General features: G+C 47.5%; 1 protein-coding gene across 2 annotated transcripts in view; it reads right to left on the bottom strand.

The window, feature by feature from the left end:
- The window catches only part of P3H2 (prolyl 3-hydroxylase 2), a 63846-nt gene that overhangs the window by 26387 nt on the left and 12691 nt on the right, over positions 1-24768 (bottom strand). The window contains exons 1-2 of one of the 2 annotated variants that reach the window (XM_050978188.1): positions 9230-9525; positions 8699-8791 (exon numbers count right to left, since the gene is read on the bottom strand). The exons of the other annotated variant lie outside the window; for it this stretch is intronic. Of the exons in view, the coding sequence (XP_050834145.1) occupies positions 8699-8788 (90 nt within the window). The 5' untranslated portion in view covers positions 8789-8791; positions 9230-9525. Of the gene's footprint in view, positions 1-8698; positions 8792-9229; positions 9526-24768 lie in introns of those variants that run through there. 2 annotated transcript variants of the gene reach the window in all.

The following is a 24768-nucleotide window of genomic DNA, read 5'->3' on the forward strand; positions in this document are numbered from 1 at the left end:
GGCAGATGTGGGTAGAGCCAGGCGGGATGCCAGCCGCAGCCTGGATGAAGTTAAGCACAGTATAAAGCTCCATCTTCTGACACTCTTGTGGCCCTGCTTGCAGACACACCCTGTACAGACACAGCCCTCCACAACCTTCTTCACATCAAGGGCTGAAAAGCATCCGTGGTGATGGATGACCTTCCCTGGGCTCCTACCCAAGCACCGGCTCCTCAGTTCCTCAATTCTCAGCTGGCACCGGGAAGCAACATCCTAAAGGATGCACGTGTCACTTGAGGCAGGACACAGGTGTTTATTCCATCTCTGCTTGCACTGCTCTGCCTGCCTGAGATGGAGAAAGCAGCTGCTTGGTGCAGTTCCAGGAAAGGATGGCTCCCTCTGCATAGGGAGCCATCCCTGCCAGCCGCTGCAGGATGATCCAGAGCCTGTGGGGAGCTGCACAGGAATGCAGCAGGATACCCAGGGAGTGGTGGGTCCCACAGGGATGCTGTGGGGACCCCTCTGAGCACAGGCTGTGACCACTCACAGCACTGCAGCTCTGTGCCCCTGCTGCAGCCCCAGCACTGACACCACCCCGAGAGACAGGACCTGCTGTCTGGGGCAGAGCTGTGCTCCACTATGCAAAAAATGAGGAGCTGTCTGCCCTTGCTGAGGACACATGAAGTCATGCTCCTGTGAGAAGGCAGTGTTTTCCAAGCACTGGGGTTCTGCTTTCAGTTGCTGGCTCTGTTCTGATTACTGGGAATTCTACTGCCAGGCACTAAGCACCCCCATGACTCAGTTTCCCTGTTACACAGGAGCACAAACCTTTTGGCCCTGACTGCTGGGAGGCAGAATGACAGCATTTAAAAAGCTCAGATGACGCGTCAGGGCTTAAGACATTGCAAGATTTTTCTGTTGATCTGAAAATTATGCAGTGGACTCCTGTAAGAGCTCACTCAGTCCTTATAAGTGGCTCTTTGTCACTGTTCCCATCCACACCCTGGTTCCTCTTTGAAAGGCAAATACCATAAAAAGCTGTTTATAGAGATTGAGATCTAGAAAAGAGAAGTCAAATAGGGTCAGGCTCTCCATGGCTTTGCTGCCCTGAGCTGTGGCCAGGGGCTGGCTTCCTGCTCCCACCCGTGATTGCAGGGAACACAGACCCATTTGTCTCAGGAGCCTCCGACGTGGGTGGGTGGGTGGCTCCTGCCCCTCCGCAAAGAAACATTTCATCTCCACTGGAAACTGCTAAGACGGAAAACGCGGATGATGCCAAGATTAAGAAAGAGAATTAGGGAAACAGCAAGCGTCCCTAATCAATCATGCTTGGACAGTGAGGGTTTTATGTGCACAAAGACTTCACTTGAATTCTTTTTTTGCATTTATCCACAAGAAAGAACAAAAAATATAGTGGCTGAGGAAGCGGCCAGATGTTGATTCACCCTTTTGCTTTCTGCAAATGTTTCCATTTTGTTGAAAACCTGATCAGCAAACTCAGGAAACCTTAAAAATTATTTATTTAGAAAATAAAACCTGCAAGCAGCTCCAGTGGCAGCACATGACATGGATGAGGGCAGAGGAACTCTGCCATCTAGCCCACTTCATGCCACTGACTCTTTTCTGGCCTGGAGCAGCAGAATCGAACCGGTCTCTCTCTCATTGGTACCAAGTCTGGCTTTCCTTGGCACAGAAAAGATAAAGCTGAAAGAAACAGACATGTCAGAAGAAAAGAAAAGAAAACACAGCTGAGTATTTAAACAAAACTTCTGGTAAGGATGCTAATCATTATCTGGTTCGCAAAGATCCTTTAACTTGGCTAAACACAATCCAGGGTGGCAACACAGACAGGCAGAGACTGAAAGTCACAGACGGCAGCGAAGCAGGCAGGAGGTAATGACATCATAATGACATCGTAATGACATCGTATGGGACTCACCCCAAACCCCTGAGGGGAAACTACAAAACCTGAGAAATCCCTCACAGCCAGTGAGAAGCATCTGCCACCACGCACCTCTAACAGCAGCTCAGAGCATCCCAAGCTGGAGAGTGTAGGAGCTGCAGCACTTGCCAACATTTCTGTTCTAAACAGACCTTTACAGCCAACTATTGATGGATTAAATAGGATGAAGACTAAGTCACAAGTCTGTTGTTACATTTACTCAGCCTCTGGCACGTGCACCTAACCATAATACCACATCTAATTTTGGTTTTGTTTTTAAGAGAATCAGTTTGGACTTTCCACAAAACTCTTCTGTTTGACTTAGTGAACAACAGCTGTTCATTTCAAGAAGCTCTTGGAGAAGCATTCATCTGCTCCCAGATCAGACTACCGTTAAAAATGCAGAGCATCCTTCTAACACTACCAAAAAAAAAAAAAAATATTTGTACATTAAAAAGTACAAATATGAAGAACTTTCGCAAAAACGTGTTTTGGTCATTTCTGAAGCTAATTTAAAACATAAATTCCTACAGGTGTAACTTCACTGGAAACACATGGCTTTCCATCCAAAATAAATCTGGGGCACAGAATAAAATCTGCATGACCTAAATGGTGACTTGGCAAACAGAGGCATGGGCAGACTTGCAGAGTTAGCATCAGTGCTGCATTCAGCTCTCTGGGTTATTATTTACAGATGCTGTCCATGACAGTAGCATCCCTCCCCTCTGGCTCTCCAGGAGCACTTCCCTGGAGCTCGCAGTGCTGGGCTGTGGCACAGGCACTCACAGCAGAAACAATCCAGGAACGACACAAATGTAAAAAAGAACACAGGTTCCCAGTGACAGCAGCAGAAAGTTCTCTGACTGCCAGACCACAAACAAGCTGGAGGCGTTTTCCTCCCTCATCCTACTTGACACGAGACCTGAGCCAAGCTCCTTCAGCAGCTCTCCGAAGGATTTGCCGTGGGACCGCCCGTATGTCCGACTGCAGCTGCACAGACCTGCCCCTGCCCCCTGCCCCCTGGTAAAGGGAAAAGGTTCTGCTGTGCAGGACAGCAGCAGCAGCAAAAGCTCTGTCTTGTGATGGAGAAGGAGAGACAACCACCTCCAATTTTCCATCAGTTCTGGGCTGGATTTTGCACCAGACCAACATCAACAGTAGCAGCTTTTGACTGCTGGAAAAAAAGAGTTGCTCTGAGTGAAGCACCAGGGAGGACCAAACCTCAGGAGCTGCACCCCTTGGTTTGCCCAGGACAGGGTGGGCTTCCACTGCAGCCAGAGATTCAAACTCCCCTTCAGGTATGGGCTGAGGGCTTCCCACCACGTCCAGATGCTCAAACCAGGGCTGCAAAGCAACTGGTGTTTCCCAAGTACCATACTACACTTTTTTGTCTCATGCTCAACAGTCGGTCAGCTGGCTTGCTGGCATTTTTGATGCCAGGCTGTTCAGGCAAAGGGGTCAGACTTAGTACCCATGAACTGCACAGAATGGTCCTCTTTGTCAGCGGATGAGAGCAGTCCAAAGAGATGGCTCAGAGAAGGGCCAGTGCAGCCCCAAATATGTCTGAAAGGTGGGTAACTCCTTCTCTCACCTCACCCCAGAGAGCTCATGAATGACGTTCAGGAAAGGCACCAGAGGCCAAGTCTGGAAGAGGAGGACAATGAAAGAAAGAGAAATACAATAAAGTTTCTCTTTTGGAAAACAGATGGCACCAAACCATGCAAAAAGGCTTTATGATCCCTCAAGCAGGAAATAAGTGATGACATACTGTCATGTTGCTGTGTCAACAGCTGACACATCGCAGCAGGGTAATTTCACAGATTCCCACGTTAGTTTTAAAGCTCTCTTTGAAACCACAGAGCTGGGGCAGAGGCACTTCAAGTCTTGCACAGCAATGGCTCTGCAGCAGACTTGCTGCTGCAGATTCAGTGCCTCAGGAGCCAGCCCTGTACAGAGAAGCCACAGCCAGCCCTGCCATCCACTGAAATCATCTGTGGCTCACCACAGACGGCTGCTGATACGAGACCAAAGCACCAGCCTCCCTTCCCTTTCCCCCTCCAAGAAAACAGTACCCTGACCCAAAGTGTGTTCAAAGGGTTCATTGTTGTCTGGCCAACACACACGGTGCTTGAAGCTGGCCTGCAAGTCCTCAAGGTTGTGGACAAAGTTCTGCACGTCTCAAGCAGGCTACAGCACTTCTAAGAGCCTCCTTTATCCCTAAGAGGGCTTTTGTTTGTTTTAGCATTATACACCAGAAACAAAATCTAGCTCCCTCCTTCCCTGTCTTTCTTATTAGTAGCAGGCACTAGCATTTTTACCAACGAAATTGCCAGGCAGTTTTTCTAAGGGTCTGCATATTCACTTTCTCTGCTTTTTTTCAGCAGTGGGGTGCAAGAGATGAATCCTTGACGACTGGCCCACATGATCCTGCCATTACAGACACCAGGAGGGATATCTCCAGGAAACTCTGTGTTTCACTGTGCTGCCAACTGGAACTGCTTCTCTTTTCCAGCAGTGGGTCCAGCACAAGTTACATAGTCAGATACCAGCAGAGAACAAAATCTGTGTTCCCTACAATCCTCATGGGAAGGTTATCCCTAGTCAGCACAAATTCTGCAAAGCCCATTCAATCTCTAGGGAATATCTCCTTTTAGAATCCAGTTTCATTTCCCAGCCCATGATATTAGAGACAGCTTGTGTGTAGATGCATCTCCCACTGGCTTTTTCTTTTGAGAGTGATTTTGCCTTTAGGAGAAGTTTGCTGAAGTTACCAAGTGTACACAACCCTCTCCTTGGAAAGCAACACATTAGAAAATGGTCTGGGCTCAGACTGTTTTCTAAGTGCTTTTGTTCATTAACCTGTGAATTGCCCTCTCCCCTGCTCCAGGTGAGTGCCTCCATGGCCTGCAGCAAGCAGGCACACTGGAGCATCAGCAGCAGATCTGCTGCAGTGCTGCTGGCCAAAGCAGGAGGCAGGATCCTGGGCCATGGCTGTGACTCACACTCCTGACCTGCCAAATAAGTAGTTTGGAGCAAGGAAGTGACAGGCAGACTCAAACTAGAAAGCTGGTGAAACAAAATGAAAGAAAATCCTCCTCAGCTCTCTTTGCTTGCATCCAGTAGGGAAAGGTGTGCAAAGCATGAGAGGTGTCAGGGTACAGCAGTGACACATTGACACAGAGATGGGCTCTGGCCCTTCTTCTACCAGAGGGAAATGCCCTTTCCAGCACTCCACCACCTGCTCCAGTGGAGTGATGGCCATGTCCACATGTTTGGCACACAGCAGGCAAGCCAGTGCCCTGCTCAGGGGAGCACCATACTTCAGAGGGTGCTGCCAGCCACACTGGTGCTGGGTGGGTCTCCCTGCCTACCCTCTGCTGTAGAACACCAGAAGAGGTAACACATGGCCCAAGGATTCCCCCAGCTATTGCATATCATGCTGGGTGGTTCTGAGCTCACAGGTACAGGAAAACATCAAAACTTAGAGCCATGACAGTCAATGGCAAATCTCCTACTGCTAAGAGGAGTCCAAAATACAACTCCAGGTAAACTGGCCCAAAAAACAGATGCTCCAGGTTTGCCTGTTTCTAAACAAATTAATTCACAGCTTTCTTGGATGGTAATATCCAATCTGCAGATGGGGAGAGGGGCACTTGTGAAGTGTGCCAGGGAGAAATCCATATTTCTATGAGTGTACTTTAACCACTGTAATGAATGACCCTAACAAGACTCAATTATGTGTCCAGCTGGCAAGAAGGGGTTAGAGGCACAGCAGATGAGCATGAACTGCAGCCCACAAATACTAGTGAAAGAAATCTGAACCAGGATGAGTGCCCTGCTCATAAATCACATTGCTGTGAAGAAATCTGAAGGCATGATCATGATGACCCCTCTTATGTTCCTGACCCAAGTGGCTTCCTACAGGAAAATCCACTATATCCTGTTCCACACACACACACACACACACACACACACACACACACACATACACTTTGCCCCAAAACCTTCTTTGCCAAGTTTCAGCCCACAGCTGAGATTTGATAGTCAAGTTAATGACTTCAGTATGTGTCAGTTCAGAAGGAGAAGCATGACAAAGTCAGCCTGACTCTTTCCCACAGCCCTCTGTGCCTGGTAAATAGGAAAAACATCAAGAAAGGGAGGAGGACGCTGTGCCACAGCCCTTGGGAAATCCTGCTGCATGACTGGCTGGGCAGGGTGGATCAGCTCTCAGGCAGGCAGGGCAGATATTGCCAAGGAGAGAAAAGGGCTGATTAGGCTTTCTAGCACTAATAATATCAAAACAGAATATTGCATGCATTGGCAGTGAAGCAGAAAATGAAATGGTGCAAAAAGGAGAAGCCTCAGGTGAAGTGGACTGGAATAATGTCAGGTCTGGAGCAACAACAGCCCTCAAGGGCCCTTTATACTTGAGTTTTTCTTGTGCACATCGGGAGGTCTGTGAGGTACAAGCTATCAACTCCTACTCACCACCCCATGGGAACCCTCCCACACTCCTGCCTTTGCACTGCTGGTAAACTGGCAAGTGTCTGCAGGCTAAAGCAAGCTCCCGGGAAGCATGATCCAGATGGTCCCACTGCCCACTCTGATGGCTGGGGGAAGAACATCCTCGCTCGCTGGCTCTGAGAACAATTTAAGTTCACTTTCTTCAGCACAGAGGGGAGCAAAGGTGCTTTTGCTGGCATTTAACTTCAATAATGAATTTTGCTTCACGAGTCTCACCCACGGCCTCTCAGCTGTTACATCAAAACCTGCAGAGGACATCTCCTTGCTGCTACACAAAAAGACAGCTTAGACCTTGCCAGATTCTGGGGCCATGGCTCTTCCATGCTGGGTCCCTCACGCTCCACCACCCCACAGCCCAGACAGAGTCAGGGCTCTCTGGGGCAGAGAGGGTTGGCAACATACCTGTACACTGATTAATAAACCAAAGCACTGACTTTTTGTGACTACCTACTACTATAGCATTATAAACAAAGAAAGAAAATAAAAAGCAAGAGTACCAAAGAATAATTGAAGCAACTAACTGAAACTCTCTACAGTGTTCCTAAATATCTAATGAGCTTTTTTTAAAATTATTTTTCACGCAGATCCTGTGCAAAATCCAGAGCACATAGCTAGCAGGTTCACCCCACAGTGGGGCATAAAGGCACTGTCAGTCTTCAGGATGTTCCCAGGCCAAAGCTTCCTCAAGCATTACAGCTCTTACCATCTAAACACACAGGCATGCTCACACACAGAGGCAGCATGTTGTGACAGCATGCCAACTGTCTGCACACCTGCAGTATATATTATGTGTTATTATATTATACTAAATATTAAATACGAAATTATGTATTATCTATTATATATTATCTCAAGGGCAAACTGTATGCCTGGAGTCAAAGCTAGGTGGAAAGGATGGGTTATCAGTTTGGAAGTGGTGTGAGACACCTCAGCTCCAGAATTCAAGCAGCTGGACAGAGTTCAAAGGTATTTTTCCTTTTTTATCTGTGTGGTGTCTTCTCCCTGATCACCTTCTTCCTGAAGAAAGCTTCAGGAGGAGCTGAATACAAATGGTTAATTGACAAAAATAACTGAACAAACTGGGCAGCAGCAGGGCTTAGCACACCTCCCAGCTCAGCTGTCCTTGGACCCAAAAGTGGCCAGCAGAGCTCCAGAGAATGCCTGCAGACCCCAGGGTGTGAGGCTCCAGCTGGCCCAGCACTGACTCAGAGCCAGAGGAACCTGCCAGCCTCTGCAGGAAGGGCCACAGAGGCTCCAAGGCAGGGACACTGGTGGCTGAGTGTGAGCAGGGCCATGGAGCTGGCAAACCTCTGTGCCTTCCCCTTCTCTGGGAGGCTCAGACCCTGTGGCTTTTGCTGCTTTCAGTAGTCTGTGCAGAGAACAGATGCATTTTCCACACACAAAATGAATTATTTCCATGCTCTCAAGGGGGAGACGCTTCCCTCCTACACATCCATCAGGTTAATGCACATTTACAGCTCCTCCAGGGGAGGGAAAAGCCAGGGGTTCCCACTGCACCTCAGATGTTCAGCACTTTGCTTCCAATAAGCAAGAAACCCCTTTGCAGCTGGAGGGCAGCCGGGCAGAGCAGGGTCCCTGAGAGTGGGAGGGCACTGATGGGGGCCAGGGTTTGGGTCTAGCTGGCTGCTGGAAGCACTTCAGCTGGCTGTGCCAGGGAGAAAAAATTAAATTAAATCAGCAATAAAACTAGGAGGCTGGGGAGTTAATGTCATTAAAAATCTGACAGCTGGAAAATGTGAGCAGCCATTGTCTGCAAGCCCCCACAACTCCTCCGGCCAAACCAGTTTGCTGAAAGCAGCAGCAATAAAGCACAAAAGCCAAGACTGGAAACACTGACCCCCCTCCCTGCCCTGCTGCCCTCACTGAGGGAACAGGACAGCTCAGAGCTCACCCTGCCCCAGCTCCTGGGCCCTTGGCATCCCTGCACCCCTCCCTGACCCCATCCCCCCCGGGAGCTTTGAGGCAGCAGCTCTGGGGCCTGGGGAGGCCATGGCAGGAGCTCTGTCATCTGTCACCCACCCCAAGCAGCTGGGCTCCATCTCCACACACAGCCCTGCTGCTGTGCTGTCACTGTCACCAGGAGGGGAGCAAGCTGCTCCGGGCACAGCCCCTGTCCCCACTCAGCTGCCATGGGGAGGGAAGGAGCAGGCCACCTGCAGCCCAAAACCCCAAACCACCCAAACATTGCTCCTGCCCCTTCCCCCAGTCCCACTGATGGGAGATGCTACACACCTCAGCACCTTGCAGCTGAAACAAAACTGGTCCTCTGCAGCCTGAGAGATCTTTGCACTGTTTCCTCAGTGTGCATGAATGTCTTAGCATTGCCTGCATGAAAAGAGAAAGAAATCCAGAGCTTCAGGCACATGCAGCATCTTCCAGCAGCCAGCAGTGGCCAACAGCTCTAGGCTATCAACAGCTTAGCTATTCCTTAACCTTCAGGCTACCTTCCCTTCCAGCAGCTGAGCCTGAGCCAATGCCACCTTCCCCAGGCACAGGCTGGCCACTGCTCTGCTCCCAGCAGCACCCTGAGCCCCCTCCAGTGTCAAACTGATCTGGTGCCAGCATGAGAGGGAGCATTCTGAGAGCACTGCTGGGAGGAACCTTGTCATGGAGAACAGATTTGATGGTAATTTGTAGATGTTTCCCTTTAAAGCTGGCAGAGAAATTTAATCAAAAAATCTTCACAGTCTAGTTCTGAAAATACTGAACTCAGGCACTGAAATTACATCCCACTTCACCTCCCAGAATAATGGGCAAACAAACCAAAGATTCAGCTCCAGAAGGTCCTTTTAAGCAATTCCAACTTATGGACAAATTTGTGGGACTCCTTTTCCTCAGTCCATGCAGCAAGCTTCAGGTTTTATCTGATCACAGGCAGGCATTGAACTCTGCTGTCCCACTAGTCAAAGGTAATTTCCACTGGTCCCGATCAATCGACTCCACACTTGAACAAGAAATGAAGAATTGCCTTCATAGCAGTGTGAGAATTAAATCTGACCTGAGCTCATACCCAGATACTCCCTTCACACACACACACTCTGAGGTCTCTCCCAAGTTACTCTGGTGCACCAAACCCTGTGAAGCACTGAAAAGCACCAACACCCCTTGGCCTGAAGAGCTCTTTGCTCAGCACCTCATCAGATGACACAGCTGCAACAGATCCACAGCAACAGCACAGCATGTTCACACTCCTACAGAGCAATAACCAAGGTCCCAAAGACATTCATTTCCTCACCACTTCCCCTGACGAGTCCCACGCACTTCTGCAAGGAACAGGAGGATTCTAATCAAGAATATTCACATGGGTGTAAGCCACGTTTCCCCTGGCATCTCCCTCACTGGATGCTCATGAACTCCAAAAACCACATAAGAGCACCTCACAGCAGCTTGTTCCAAAGTCTTTGTGCTCCCTTCCAGGCCATCTGCCTTCCTCTACCTTGCCTTCATCCAACTGGGAAACACACATTTAATTTCATTCATTTATGCTCAAAAAGGCCTACTGAAAAGTAAGTGGATTAAAAACTGGTATGGAAAAAAAATCAAACTCTATTACAGCACAGCACAGGCTGTGTATTTGGGCTGTCATGTAACGCAGGCAGTGGGAATTCTCCTCTGCAAGAGGCATTGGGAATCTAATGTTGCAGCACAGCCAGTTGCAATGCACTTAGCAGATGTCTGAGACCTACAGCCCCATCCATCCACCTTTGATCTTATGTTCCACTCCTTCCTTCCAAGTCTGAACAGCCATTTAACCACGGCAGAGGCTCAGTCTGCAGATGGATCTAAACCCCTCTCTGAACTCCAAGGGCAGGAGCTGCACATATTCATCTGCAGGCAGCAGCAGAACACCCACTCATTCATACCTTCACCCGAGCCACAGTCATCCAACACCCACAGAGGGATATTCTGCTTGAACGTGGCCCTTCCATTGCAGCAGACAGTTAATGCTAAAACCAGGCTGGCTGGGAGCTGGTGACTGAGTCTGCACATCAGCACCTTCCTGCTGGCACTTCCCACCAGAAGGGCAGCCAGGCCAATGCTGCTCAGCCTCCAGCTCGCCAGGAGAGGACCCCTGCACAGGCAGTGAAGAGGAAGAGATTTTGCAAGCCTCTCCTACCTCTGTAAGCCCACGTCCAGCAGTGCAAGATAGCAAAATACTAAAAATAAAAATAAAATTTAAAAAAATGTGACATTAGCGCTGAAGAGTGAGACGGGAAAAGCACCAGGCTTGTCTATCCCTTGGGTGCAGAAAGCCCAGAGTGCACAGCACTAACACAACCCTGAGCTCCCAGCCCCTTCTGGAAACTCTGCTGGGGCTGCACTGCTCCCCACTGACTGCACTGCCACCCCAGATGCTGGCAACCACGGGACACCCACGCTCCACACACTCACAGCAAACATGGGGGTGGCAAAAACAAACCTCCAGGACACACCATTCACATTGGAGTTGGACTCAATGATCCCTGAGAGCCCCTTCCAACTCAGAGTATTCTGTGATTCTGGGACTTGTTAAGCCTAACACCTTCCCTTCCAGCCTATACTGTACCAAACTGCTGCCTCTCAGACTGGGCTACATGTGGGGAAGGAGGGACAACAGAATGAAAAATTTGTAAGTTTTTTGCAGGTCAGAGAAAAAGTTCAGCAGTGTTTGGCAGATCATTAAAACCTGCACAAACTTACTGTGCTCCAGGCTTCCTCTGAGCTTCCCCCTCCCAGTTCTGCTTGCCTCCCTTCCCCGGCACAGCCAAGAGCAGAGCTGGCATGCTCCTACCATTAATTAAGCAACAGCAATTAGGCAACACATTTTTAAGCGGTTCTCTCACAGCCGAGCTTGGGAAAGGGCTGGCTTCAGCATTAAACCGGCAGCTGAGTACAAAGAGCCAAATCAGTGCATCACAGCGAGGGAACTTGATCTGTAAACAGCCTTGTCAGTAATTACCCCAATGCTTTCCAGTGAATTGCTGCAGCTCACTCCACTAGAGACCCGGCTTCCACACGGGGTGCTGCAGCGAGCAGGGTCAGTCTGATGCCTAAAGGGTTTAGTCTGATACTTAAACCAAAGCCCAGAACACTTGACAGGAACAACCTCGCTGAACAGTCGGTGTTGTACTGACAGAGCCATGGTGACCTGGAGTGGTCCCTCAGAACAGTCCTGGAGGGTTTATCCGTCTGTCCCACGGGCTCTGGGCTGATGTTTATTACAGCAGACTGCACAGGAGACAGGCTGGTTTTCCCCAGCCCCTTGGAGCTGAATTCAGATATTGCTGCTCCCTTCTCTCTCTCTAGCAGTTAACAGGGATGGACAGATTTCCATTGCTCAGATAGGGAACTGGGCTTGGCTTCATGTGATCCACGTGGTGCTGCCAACACGTTCCAAGATCCCTGAGAAAAAAGCTGAGCAGCTGCAGCGTGAGCAGAGCCAGGGCTAAGGCTGGGGATCCACCGGGAAGCACCACGGGAACAGCACCGCTCTGCTCTCTGCCTCCTCTCCATGCCTGCAGCATTCCCTGCGACTTAAGAGCACCAAGTCTGTGTGCTCAGGCAAGCCTCAAGCAAAATTTAAAAATATTTCCTGGGGTTTTTTTTGTTAACTTGATGGGGTTTTTTAATTTAAAAAAGTGGCTAAATTTTTTAGCCATTATTTTTGATAATGGCTATTCCTGCTCTGCTCCAATAAACAGGCGAAGGCTGCCAAGCACACCCAGTAAATCACACACATGCTCCGCCCCTCTCAGCTGAGTATTTACAAATTTCCCAAGTGCTGAACCTCTTCAAGCCATTCAGCTTCTGCTTTCATCTGAGATATCCATCTCAGTGCTTCTGAGATTTTCCTGCAGTTATCCTAAATTAACAAGGATCGGAAATCAGGCTTCATCTGTAACCCTAAAGGTCAATCACATCATTTTGCTTCAACATGCCAAACAGACAAGATGAAAACAAACATATGAAGTTCCTCCAAGGAATACGAGTGAGAGAGTGAAGAGCCCTCTCCCAAAGGAAAGCAAAAGCCCTAAGTAAGAAGGATGATTTAAAGTAGTTATTTCTATCTGTCTAGATAGTTGTAACACATGCAATGCCTGGGGGCAAGACACCCCAAGCTATGTGTATTTTCCTTCTATTTCCAAGAGATGATAAAAACATTCCTTGCTACTTTATGAAAATGACACCACAAAAATTCTGCATTCAAATTTAAGCACAGTTTCGCATATCTGAGGGGAGTTTAGCAGCCCCAGGTCAGGCACAAACAGTTTGTCCCTGCTCCAGTTCACAGCACCTGTGCTATGCTGCAAGTATGCAGGAATCCCACCCCAGAGAACAGGGAGATCCTTACAGCCTGAACCCCCTGGGAACACCAAATTGCAAGTTCCAGATTAAAAGCCATGGCACAGGATAGCCCTGATTTCACCAACATGGGCACTGCATGTCCTGGGCTCCATGGGCTGCCCCATCTGCTACCACTCCTTGGGTTCAGCTCCCAAGGAGGCAATGGGCACTGGGATTATGTGGGACCTGCCTTAGCTCTAAGAAGATGGCTTGCAGACTCCCAGCTATCCAGGGATGGTGGGATGTGCCCCACAATCCGCACATCAAGGATCCAGAACCAGAAAAGTGAAGGCAAAGCCACATCTCCAGCTGATGAGAGTGGCTGGTTCTGCCCCTGCTACTCGTGCTGCCCAACAGGCTTACACATTCCAAGGGAGCTGTCAAAAGGTCAGGTGAAGAGAAAAATACTGTCATTAACAGTTCTGAGCTATAGGGCTGGAGGTCCAAGCATGTCAAAATGATTGACAGTGGTCTGAAGGGACAGCACACAGCTGGAAGTCTGAGTTTTCTTGCTCCTGCCAAGGCAGAAGAAAATCCAGCATCCCAAAGTAGCTTCCTAAATGGTTTCTTTCCCTAACAGCCCCATCTCCATCTCCAAGTGGCTGGTGGGGAGAAGTGGCTGTGTCACCACTCATGGCCTTCTCCTGAGCTCCAGACCCTGTGCAGGGACTTGGAGCACAGTTCCCACCAGCTCTGCTCTGGCTCTCAGTGCAAGAGAGGAAATCATACTCCAGGTAAACATGGACTATGGATTTAAACTCCATGTTTGCAGGCTTTCTCAGCAGTTAAAAATAACCAACTATAAAGAGGTATCATGAAAGCTTTTCCAGGGACCTCACTTTCTAGCCAGTATTCAACTCTCAAAGTAACATCCCTAATTCCTAATTAATGCTTCATTGCCTTTAATAGCACTTTACCCCAAATCTGCACTTTTTCTTCTGCCTAAAGCACTAATTTCCATTACCTCAAGAGATATCAAATTCCAAATTTTTGTTGCAGCTTCAGGTTTTCACACTCAGGTTACAGACACCTCATTAGCCTCCCCACATCTGGTTCAGGCTACAAGGTGCTCATTCTGTGACATGCCAGAATCAGTCAACACAACTGTCTGGTTACGTACAGGCTCCAAAATGTCTCATGTGTAATAAAAAAAAAAAATTTAAATTAAGCAGATGGCCCACAGAGCACTGAGATTTGCAATTTTATTCCTGGAAATCTTCTGGTAACCCCAGTTCCAAAAATAATACTAGGAATAGCCCTCCGTGTGGGAAGGAAGAATTTTCTAAAAACCTTTGATCTCTGTGTTCTAGAGAAGGGAACTGAGACATTAATCAGAATATATTGCTGAATGGGGTTACTCTCTCACACCACAGGGCAAAACCAAAGAGGGTATTTAAACATTGGTGTCCAGCTCCTGAAAGAAATTTACTGTGTGGGGTTTTTTCTCTCCCTGGGATATTTTGTCAATTAACAAAGCAGAAATTTATCAGTTCAACTCTTCCATAATCCCTACTATCATCTCTCCCCTAAGTCACTGCTCATCTCCTACAAAACTTTCTTTCTAACAGTTCTCACCCAGAATTTTATGCAGGTTTGTATCTGGCCTTTTTTTATTATGTAAGTATGATGAAAATTTCCAAATATAATGAATTTATTCATAGCTGCAAGCCTCATTTCACAGATGTGCACATGGTGAGAACTTTGGTGGTTACACTGAAGCGACAAATCCAGGTAGTCAACACTCCAGAATAACCTTGGAGCATCCCAAAACTCTGCAGGATAAATGTCACTCACACACACCTCCCCTCCCACGTAGGTTTCATTGCAATCCAGAATCTACAGGAAAAACTCTTTCCAGATGGGACCCTCAGCACACACCCCCCTTTCCATAACTCATCACCACTCACAGGGGTCACCTAAGGAGAACACCCACACCTGTCCATCTCCTCCACCTGATCAGTGTGAGGGGCCCTTGTCATCTAATTCCTCCTTTTAAGGAGGCTTCCTCATTTTGGGAACAGCATCTTCCAGCTCCCACTGGCCCTTCTCCCCACCCTGCAGCAGCAGCAGAGTCCCTGGACACAGGAGAACAGTGCTGAGCTCACATCCCCTTCCCAAACTGCCTCTGTCTGCAGAGGCCACAAGCTGACACCATTTGTTTGGATTCCATTCCTGGACAAGACCTTGCTTGAAGCATTTGATTTTCTCCACTTCTTCCACTTCCTTTCTGTAACATGAAGCAATACTTTTTCCCCTATAAAATCTGAAATTTGGAACATGCAAGCTAAATTTCAAGGTATTTATAATTTTTGGTCCGTGCACTCTCAGCATTACCCTGCCAAGCACTACTTGCTGCTGGGAAGGCTGACAAAATGTGATCAGCCATAAACAAGTGAACTTTCACTTCACCAGAGGATGGAAAATGGAAAAGGGAAAAAGGAAAAAACAAATGGTATCAAACACTTGTCACTTTTGCAGTGGTATGGGATGATAAGCCTGCTCTGTGACAGCTCATCACAGACTGGTCTGCTATTGTCTATCAGCAGGCTAAGGCAAGTAAAAAGCCAGGAGGAAGGGAAGACAGGTTATCAGCTCTCTTTGGAGATAACAGAGTGAGGGGAGGGGTGGAAAACACATCTCCAGCTCTCCAAAGACAATTTTAGCCCAAGGAGCACACATTCTGTGTGGCTTTATCCCCTGACATGATAGGAATAGACACACGTGTTCAGCTGCTTATTGGTGCTTGCATCACATAGGATGTGCAGGGCTATAGGAAAGCAGAAAGTCTGCTCCCCAGTTTGGATAGCTGGGATTTGGCACAGCTGTCTGACCTACATTAACTTTCCATCCACTGGAGTACTACTTGGAGGAGATCCTTAACCACTGTTTTTGTATCCTGTGCTTCTAGTTTGTAAAACAAGTTAATTCACAAAGAATCTGAGTTACCTCAGAGGAAGAGAATTATGAGAGACTTCCTCTGTCTGGATCTGATAATTCATAATCCAGTGCAGGGCAATTTGCTTATAAGTAAAACACTAGGGAAGTGTTGTCCTCACCAGTAGTTGCAGCTTCAGGAGCTATGGAGCTGCTGTGGATCTGGGTCTGACCCCCTGCTATGACCTTATCCTGTTCACCAGCTCCAGCAGGGCAGGAGGGTCCCTGAATGCCAGCTGCTTCCAGAGCAATACCCTGCAGTTCTGCCCCTGCCCTCCAGACCCCTCTCATGAATCTGGCAGTGTTTTCCAGCCTGACATGCAGCAGCACCCAGCATCTCCCACAGCTGCTGGTGTGGGGAGCACGTGTGGCCATTGCACTGCTCACCACTACACAAGGGCTCAGCACCATGAACTCTCCTGCCCTGGGAACTGCAGAATCCCACTGAACAACAGGAAGTATTAAATCAGCATCTCCTCTGGAAAAACACTGCAAGAAACCACCCATGGGACTCTTCTGCTCTTGCTCTTTTGGCCCTGGAGCCACCTTCCTCAGCAAATGAACCTTCTGTGACAGGAAACGCTGCCTTTGTCCATCCCATTGTCTCCAAAGCAGCTGCACATGCTGTCAGTGTGCTTGGGTGGGCACATCCCCCCAGCCTGTGCCTGTGCCAAGGAAGAGCCTCCCTCAGCAGGAAAGGCCCTTTCACAAACTCCCTTTAACTCAGCCTTGGACCTACAAGCACCAAGGCCACACCTGCCCTGCCAGTGATCTGATTTCTGCAGAGATGTAAGGGCTAGAATAGCCTGAGGAATGTGGGCTGCCCGTGCAAACAGCCCATCTCACAGTAACATCAGTCCTGGCATTCCCACTGCAGGACACCACAGCAAGAAATGCCAAGTCTGTGCTTTGGGAAAAGTAGAACCAAGCTAAACACACATCCAGCAGAGGTGGGGCAGGGACAGGGGGCAAGAGATTAGTCTGGAAGGTCTGGTCCAGGACTGAAAGCAGTTGGCTTTCTCAAGCTAGAATCTAAAACACAGAGGAGAGCTGAAAACACACTTCAGATGCAGGCTGGCATAGAAAAAGAAAGGTGGTGAGGAACCAGAGTATAGCCACTGGCTTAGTTTGTACCATGTAAAAATGTTTATCTAGGTATCAGGAAAAAGAATACCCAACTTCAAGGTCGTTTTCCTTTGGGAATTCAGGATTCTCCTCAGGAGGATTTTAAAAACACGTATAATAATCTGGCATGTACGCATCTCAAGCAGATGGCTGAACTACAGAAGTTTTTTTAGTATCTCTCAATGCAGCATTCACATGAATCTGTGATCTTTGAGAATTAATTACAATTTCTAAAAGATCTTGAGCACTTTTACTTCCGAAAATTTTCCAGGCCAGATCATTTGCCCCAGTTCTTAATGAACCACTGCAATTGCTAACTGCCTTGTATATTGAAAACAAGCATCCTGTTTGTGCTCTGAAGATGTTTTTCTGTCCTTCCTTGAGTGCCCAGTGCTGGCCACTCTTGGGGACCTTTATTGTAACTGGATACAGCTGCTCCCTCTGTCAGTTGCATAAAAACAAAAACCAAAAGCAAACCTCCTCCTCCCCCAATACCATTAATCATGTATTTTCTAGTGCACACAAGTGTTACTAAGAGTAACAACAGCAATAACAAAAAGCCTGGGACAAATAGGTTTTCTCACTAGAAAATCCAAATGTAGTTTCTTCACTGCATGTCCATAGTCTGTTATTGCAGGGAGCTGCAAAGGAGCAGAAAGGCAGGCAATAGTTGGTGACACATCTGGTATTGGGCTCAAGTTTATCTGGGAGGGATCTTAATTGAAACAGAAAATTCATAATTTAGATTGGAATGCCTAACCACCTTCCCAGCACCCAAACAGGAAATTCCAGGTAGGAAACTGTTTCTCATCCAACTCTGCCTCCTCCTGACCCCAGAAGTCAAAGGAGCCCAGTGTTGGCCAGGCACCTCTGATACTGTGCTGCCCCTTGGCATCCAGTCCAACCCAATGATATAGACATGGGAAAAGAGATGAAAAAGAGCTGGGGACTGATATTATGGACATCTTTGAAAACAGAGAAGAAAATCAATGTGTAGAGCAAGATCAGTGTGCCAGGGCCAGGCAGGCAGCCACTGGTGCATCACTGCCTCCATCAGCCTTCTCCTCAGCTGGCACCTCCAGCCCCTGCCTGATCCACTGCTCCCACCCAGGGCGCTCAGGAGCCTCTGACTGTTTCCTCCTGCTGGGAAATATGCCTCAATTCAGCTGAGGCATCTATTGCTTGAGAAACATCAACAAGTCACTTGACGAAATGTACATAAGCACTTGACACCTTTTAGGACAAAAACAGCCAAAGGAAGCTGGGATTCATCCCAAAACACAGTGGACAATCCACATTATTCAGATGGTAATATACCTGTCTCATTCCCAGTCCTTCATCTCCTCAAACAAGATAAATGGCAGAGGAAACAAACCAACACCCTCAAAACTTTCCTCCCCCAAGGATCCAGTTTCCATGAGACTAATCTGCCTTGGCTGTGAGCTGGAAAATAATAAACCAGAGCTCTGTTCTGTCTCAAGGGCCAAGATGAAGAAGCTGTGCACAACCAAGAATGAAAAAGCCCATGACTCTCTACATTTTCCAGGCTCTGCTCCAGGCTGGCTGCTTATCACTGAAGTTGTGAAAGAAGCACAGCAGCTCTCTTCCTGGAAACAGACTGGTCACATGTCACAACACAGGCATCTTCCAGCACCTTCCCCATCTGCCTTTCTGAATCAGCACCACAGCAAATTCCCAGCCCAGCAAGGTTTCCCATCTCTAAGTGCCACAGGAGCCAGCACACAGCCCAAAACGTGACAGTCAGAAAGTGTCCCAAGTCCCCAGGAATGAAGCAGGAAGCCAATCATCTCTCCAGGAGCCAACACCAGTGCTTGCCTTTGGAACTTCAACTCCTGCATGGAAAAGATGTGAAAATCCAGGTCATTCCCCTGCTTTTTTCCTGAAGGATGAATCAAGCCCCTCAATTCTATTTTTAGCTGAAACCACAATGGGAGGTCTGCAAGGGTGGAAAAGCCTGGGAAGTCTGAGATGCAGCCTACATCATGTCTGAGCTGCATGTGTGTGACTCAGCAAGCTGTGAGGGGTAAGATCAGCATATGTGCTAAACAAGAGCCTCCCCCTCTCCTTGCAAGAATGTGCAGTTGTGGCACAGCCAGACTCTGAGCAAGCAGAATATCTGGAGGTGAAATAAAAATACTTTCCTTATCTAGCAGATTACAGCAAGGCTTTCTCAGCAAGGAGGGTGAAATGTCAGCAGCCTCAGGGAAGCAGCTCCAGCACCACAGCTTTTATGGTAAAATGGTTTTCTGCATATCAACCAGAGAGGGACCCAGGGACAATGCCAGCATCCACTCAAAGACATGGCAAACCTCTGTCTTGGAAACATTACAAAAAGACCAAGATTGTGTCTCTTGATGTCACCCATTCACAAGTGTTCATGCACCAAGAGCTGTTTCCCCTCACACCCCACTTGTGGGTTTGGTTAGGTCTAACCAGAATTACAGGGTGGCCAAGAGTGGCTTTACTGATGAGCCTGACAGCATCTGGCACGGAGAGGACATGACTTATAGGAGTCGATTCACAACAACAGTTTAGAGCAAACATTCACAGCTTGCTAATGAAGAGATAATTCCTGTCCTCCTGCCAACAGACAGAGCTCAGCCCCCCTTGTGGTCTGGTGAAGCCTCTTTCCTTCCGCAGTTACTTGCAATGAAAATGTGCAGAGCAAACCCTCCCACCTGCACAGGAGTTTCAATAGCTACACCACTGAAATTAATTAACAAAGCAAGAAAACGATGGATTTCTGGAGAAGTTCATGCTCTCCAGAGCATGGCAGAGAAGCTCTGTTGGTCCATTTCCCACTGCCACTCTTCTGGCATCCACTGCATTTTTGGTTTCTTTTTCTTAACTTTTTCTGTGGAAGGCCACTTACTGTCCTCTTTTACTCTTCTAAACTGAATAATCCTAACAAGACATGGTGTGATCTGTGGCAAAGCACATGATCACACTTTAGTGCTTTCATACCTTTTCATCTTACCTGGGTGGTGGGTGCCTGATGCCCAGCAGATTCTGACCACGGGCACAAACAAACTCCCCTTCCTGCTTTCACCTTGCTGAACACGTACACTCTCAGGAATTCATTTACCACATCAGTGCAAGCACTCCAGGCTCTATGAGATAAAGAACTCCAAAAGCTTGTACACCTCCAGCATCCCATCCTCCAGCACAGAGCAGAATCACACACTGCCTCTGTGCAGATTACACAGGGAAAAATCATTAGTTAGAGGAAAAAAAAAAAAAGCCATAACCACCATGAAAGAGGAAAACTGTTAGATGGGATTTTTGTGCTCATTCACTCTGCTAAGGTAAACTTCTTGCCTTGCATCTCCCAGAGCACAGCCAGAAGCAACAGCTTTTCTTTCTCAGGACCGAGTTTTCTCATCTTCTTTCCTTGCTACAACTTTGGATTTTATATGAGCAAATAACTTCAATCATTTCTGCCTGATTGTTACCTTGCTGCTTAAGCAACAAATAATGTGATTAATGAAATTTTGAGGGAGAAAACAAAGGCTTTACTAAAAACAAAACATCAGCTAAGCACTGTGAACTTTTCTAAAATTCCCTAGAAATGAAAAGCAGCTGCCTGGCACCAATTCCCCCAGCAGCAGTAACTGCAGCATTTGGAGCAGCTCTGGGTGCTTCTGAAAATAGACAGGATCTTGTGCCAAACAAAATAATCCCTTAATTTTATAGGTGTCTGAATATAAAAAAGGCTGAAAATTAGAGTGTCTGGGGAGGCACATATAATGCATTGCCTGGTGTCTAAAAAGGTCTTTCCTTTTCCTCTCCAAGCATCAGCAAGTGGAACTTGACTTGATTTAAACTGGTAGATGTGGGGTTCAAATAAAAAACCTTTTCACTTGATGTTCACTTTGCCGTCAATTTAAGTTGTTTGGGCTTAGGCTACTCAAAAAAAAAAAGCAAAAAAAAAAAGCAAAAATTAAAATCTTTCCCAAATTCTAGCAGTATTCCACAGCAAGGAAAAGTCCTCAGCAGCTCCATGTAGTGGCTGTTGGCAGAGGTTTTAACAATTTTTTAACAGGATATTTTAGCTTCTCTACATAGCAGTGGCATACACTGTGGTTGTCTCCTTGCGTGAAACCAGATGAGATGAAAAATTGGCAAAAAAATACATTTTTTTATTCCTGGGTAATTCTTCTGATCTATGTTACAAATAGCAGGAGGAGTCAGGCTAGAAGCAACCTGGATGGGGCTCAGCAGTGAATGTGGGAAGGGGATATTTGTGCTGAGGAGGATTTGTACCATTCTGGGCAGGGCTGAAGTTCCTCTGCCAGGAATACTGCCTCTAAGAGAAGGAGCAATAGAGAAATCTTCTGACTGCTCACACCACAATGCCCTGCTAAACCAATGGTGAATCAATGACTCACTACACAAGGCTCTGGAACAAATTTTAGAGAGAAAGGAGGGTAAAGTCTCACCAGAGCACATCACGAAACTCTGGAGTTATTTATAGCACAGAAAATACCAAGAATGGCCCATGAAACAGCAGCTGCTTGGGACTGGTCTCTTGTAAGCTACTCTAAAGAAAGTACTGAATATCCTAATTATGTTGAAAACTATACAGGTCACTTTCCATATTTAGTACAGAGTGGCACAGAGATAGCCCAGGGACAGGACACATCCTTACTTCTCTAGCAGGATGCCACCCAGATCCATATGCAGTCTTGGCCTCCTCCCCTGTTATTTAAACAATAAGCTGTGCTCTGCATTCAAGGAAAAAGGGGGTGAGGGAATGAATCCAGACCTTTGTAGGGAAGGTTTCAGTGAAAAGGCTGGCTGCTTTTCTGTGGTTACTGAGGTAATGAAACTTCAACAGGGGCTTACACAATGTCAGAGTGGAAGAAATTGAAAGCATCTACGAGAAGGGTTTTGAGTTACTCAAAAGCCTTACTGATAGGATTTCAGAGCCAGCTACTCTGTTTGGACACCAACGTGCAAGTGAACACATCTTTCCAAACCACATGCAGCCAGGCTGTTCATACTCCCAGTCTTGTCCCAGCCATTCATAAGCACCAGGGCAAATCAAATAAATGACTTCATTCCTCTGGAGATATAAGCAAATGAGAACAAAGAGAGCAGTTACAGATTCAGGGTGCCATATTTTTAGCAAGTTTTCTTCTACTGAGGAACTTGGAAAGATTCAAGGAATACAGCTGTTGTACTCGTTCCTAAAGCTCTGCACTCATGAGTGCACGAGTGTGTATGCACAACCAAGCTCCCAGATCTCCCAAATTAACAAACCTCCCTGCCCAGCTCTGAGGAAGAGATCACACAGCTGTTCAACACACTAACACTTGTGCAATTGGATACAAAGATGTGTGTCTGGGGTAAAGCAGGATTTGGGGTACTGCATCCCATGCCAGGGAAGTGTATCCTTTTTGCTAAGGCAAAGGCCAAAAGCTCTTGGAAAGTCTCACTTGACAGTAGAAAAGGTGTTTATGGACAGGCTATGACACTCCCAATTGCTAACCTGGGGCCCATCAAAACACCCATCATTGTGAATTTTCTTCTGCAGCAATCCATGTCTCTGCAGTTCAGAAAAGAAATGTGTCTATGCTTGCTGCTGAAGACATATTTACAATAGGACAGTGGCCTATTGTAAATATGAAATCTTCTACTATGAACTAGGAGAAAAAGTGAAAACAATTTTTGGACATGTTTCAGCAATGTGAAAACCCAATGCACACTACCTGAGAATAACCCTGGTTAAACCTCTCTGCCTTCCTGGCCTGGAGGATGAGTCCCTCCTGAGGAAGGACCAAATCCCCCCCCAAAGAGTGCTGGCTCTTCCATACACCTGGCACAGAGGCTCTAGGAAGGGAAAGCAGAGCTACATGGCCTTCAAAACCTTCCAAAGTGACAAGCTGAGAGACATGGACAGCAGCTGTGTGCTTTGTGCAGGGCTGAGACCCTGTGAGGCATGGCCACCAGCTCCCTCTCTCCCAGGCACAGTGAGCCTGCCTGGCTGCTTCAGCCCCAGCAGGAACTCTTGCTCTGGTTTTCTACAGGAGGAAGTTCAAATCCAACCTTTTGGCAAGTTCCTCCTTTTAAAACAAACAAACAAACCCATCGCTACCCATCCTCCTCAAACCCTGGCACAGACAAGTGCCCCTCAATAGAACAGCATCCCCATGACCTCCTCCTCCAGTTTGGCACTGGAGTCTGCCAAACACACCTGATGCTGTGACTCCTTTCCCCAATTCCTTTGCCACTTCTCTTTCCTGTCCCACTTTTCTTGCTTACATTTCTCTTTCAGCTCTCCCATGGGTGGAAGACAAAGTGAAACATGCTCCAGAGCTGAAATTACAGTTCACCTCGTGAATTTGAAATCAAGCAGAGTATCAGCTTTCCAAAACAAATCTCAGTGGATATTGAAATAATTATTTTTCCAGAATGATTTTTTTGTTTGTTTAAAGTAAAGCAATATGAAAAATAGATAAAGCCTTGCTGGAAAGAGAGAATCCCTCTCAGCAACTCCTCAAGCAGTGCAGCTGAGACAAAATGAGCTGTCAGCCCCAGGGCTGATGGGTCTGACTCCCCTTGCAGTAGCCCATCCTGATTGTAGGAGTCTTGATGGTGAAGTTCACCAGAAAGAAGTAGGGATGTGTGTAGAAAAGATTCACAGGGTAATTTATGGTGAGCTACAGAATGGGATTTATGACCATAAATGGCTCATTGGGCCATAAAGTCGTGGGACAGAGGGATGGGATTGGGTTTAGGACATTAGGACATTTAGGACACTTCACCCTTCATGCTCAGCCAGATGAGTCCTGTGAAATGAAAGCTGCTGCCGCTGGACAAGGCATCTGGCTTTCCACATTCAGTCCAGGTCCCAACCAGAAAATGTTTGTAACTCAGGAACCACTCCAAAGAAAACCCTTGAGTCACATTTTTTACCATGATCCTATCAGGCTTTGAAGGCCTAAAACAAGGACAACCATTATTCTGCGGCCTGATGATGATTTTGGACTCCCACTCATCTGAAATGCTCAATTTCCCCAGGTCCCAGGGATGTTATCAGGTTTTGAGGGCCCTTTAAACAGCAGCAGCAGCAACTCAAGGAGAAACATCTGGAATAAACATACCAAAGGTACTGAAGTCAGTGAGATCTCTGCAAAGGTTGTAAGGAACACCTGGCTGCAAATGTCTGCTGTATGGAGCACAGACCCTACTCTGCTGCCTGAGGAGCAGCTTTAACAAAGGGCTGGAAGCTGACCTGCCCTGGACCTGCATGGCTGACAGCCACATCTCCTCTTTCACGTGCAGGACAGTTGTGACAGTGCATTGTCACAGCTGGATGACTGCTCTCCTCTGAGGGGACAGTTAGCTCGTGCCCTGCTAATAGGCCAGGCAGCACTACTGACTCTGAGCAAACTGCTCCATAATTGGCCTTTTCAGAGCAGGACATCTTTAATTAATCTGCTACTGTTTGTGTGTGCTGTTCCTGCTGGAACTCCCTCACGGAGCACGGACACCACGCAGCGCATCCGACATTCCCCAAATTTGTGATGTCAGCCCTGCCTCGCACACCGAGTGCCTGGTGTGCAATTATTGCACATCAAACTCATTCCACAGATGGGAAAATCAGGGCTGGGAGTGCTGGGCTGCAGCAGACCCAGCCACTGCTGTCCTGCTCCCTGGACTGTCCTGGAGTCTGGGTCACAGGCTCCCAAATCAAGCACACTTGGGGTGATCAGGGGGCTGCTGTGCCTGAGCCCGAGGTCTGCCAGATCTCATCTGAGCTCTGTGCAGAACAAAAACCCAACAGGCTGCATCCAACACACACACTTCAATGCACAGTGCAGCTGTGCCTTACTAAGTCATCAGGCATCAACCTGAGTCATTAGAACAGATGTGAGTCCACAGCAAGTACAGGC

Source organism: Serinus canaria, chromosome 9, assembly GCF_022539315.1.
Source record: "Serinus canaria isolate serCan28SL12 chromosome 9, serCan2020, whole genome shotgun sequence".
Taxonomy (NCBI): Eukaryota; Metazoa; Chordata; class Aves; order Passeriformes; family Fringillidae; genus Serinus; species Serinus canaria.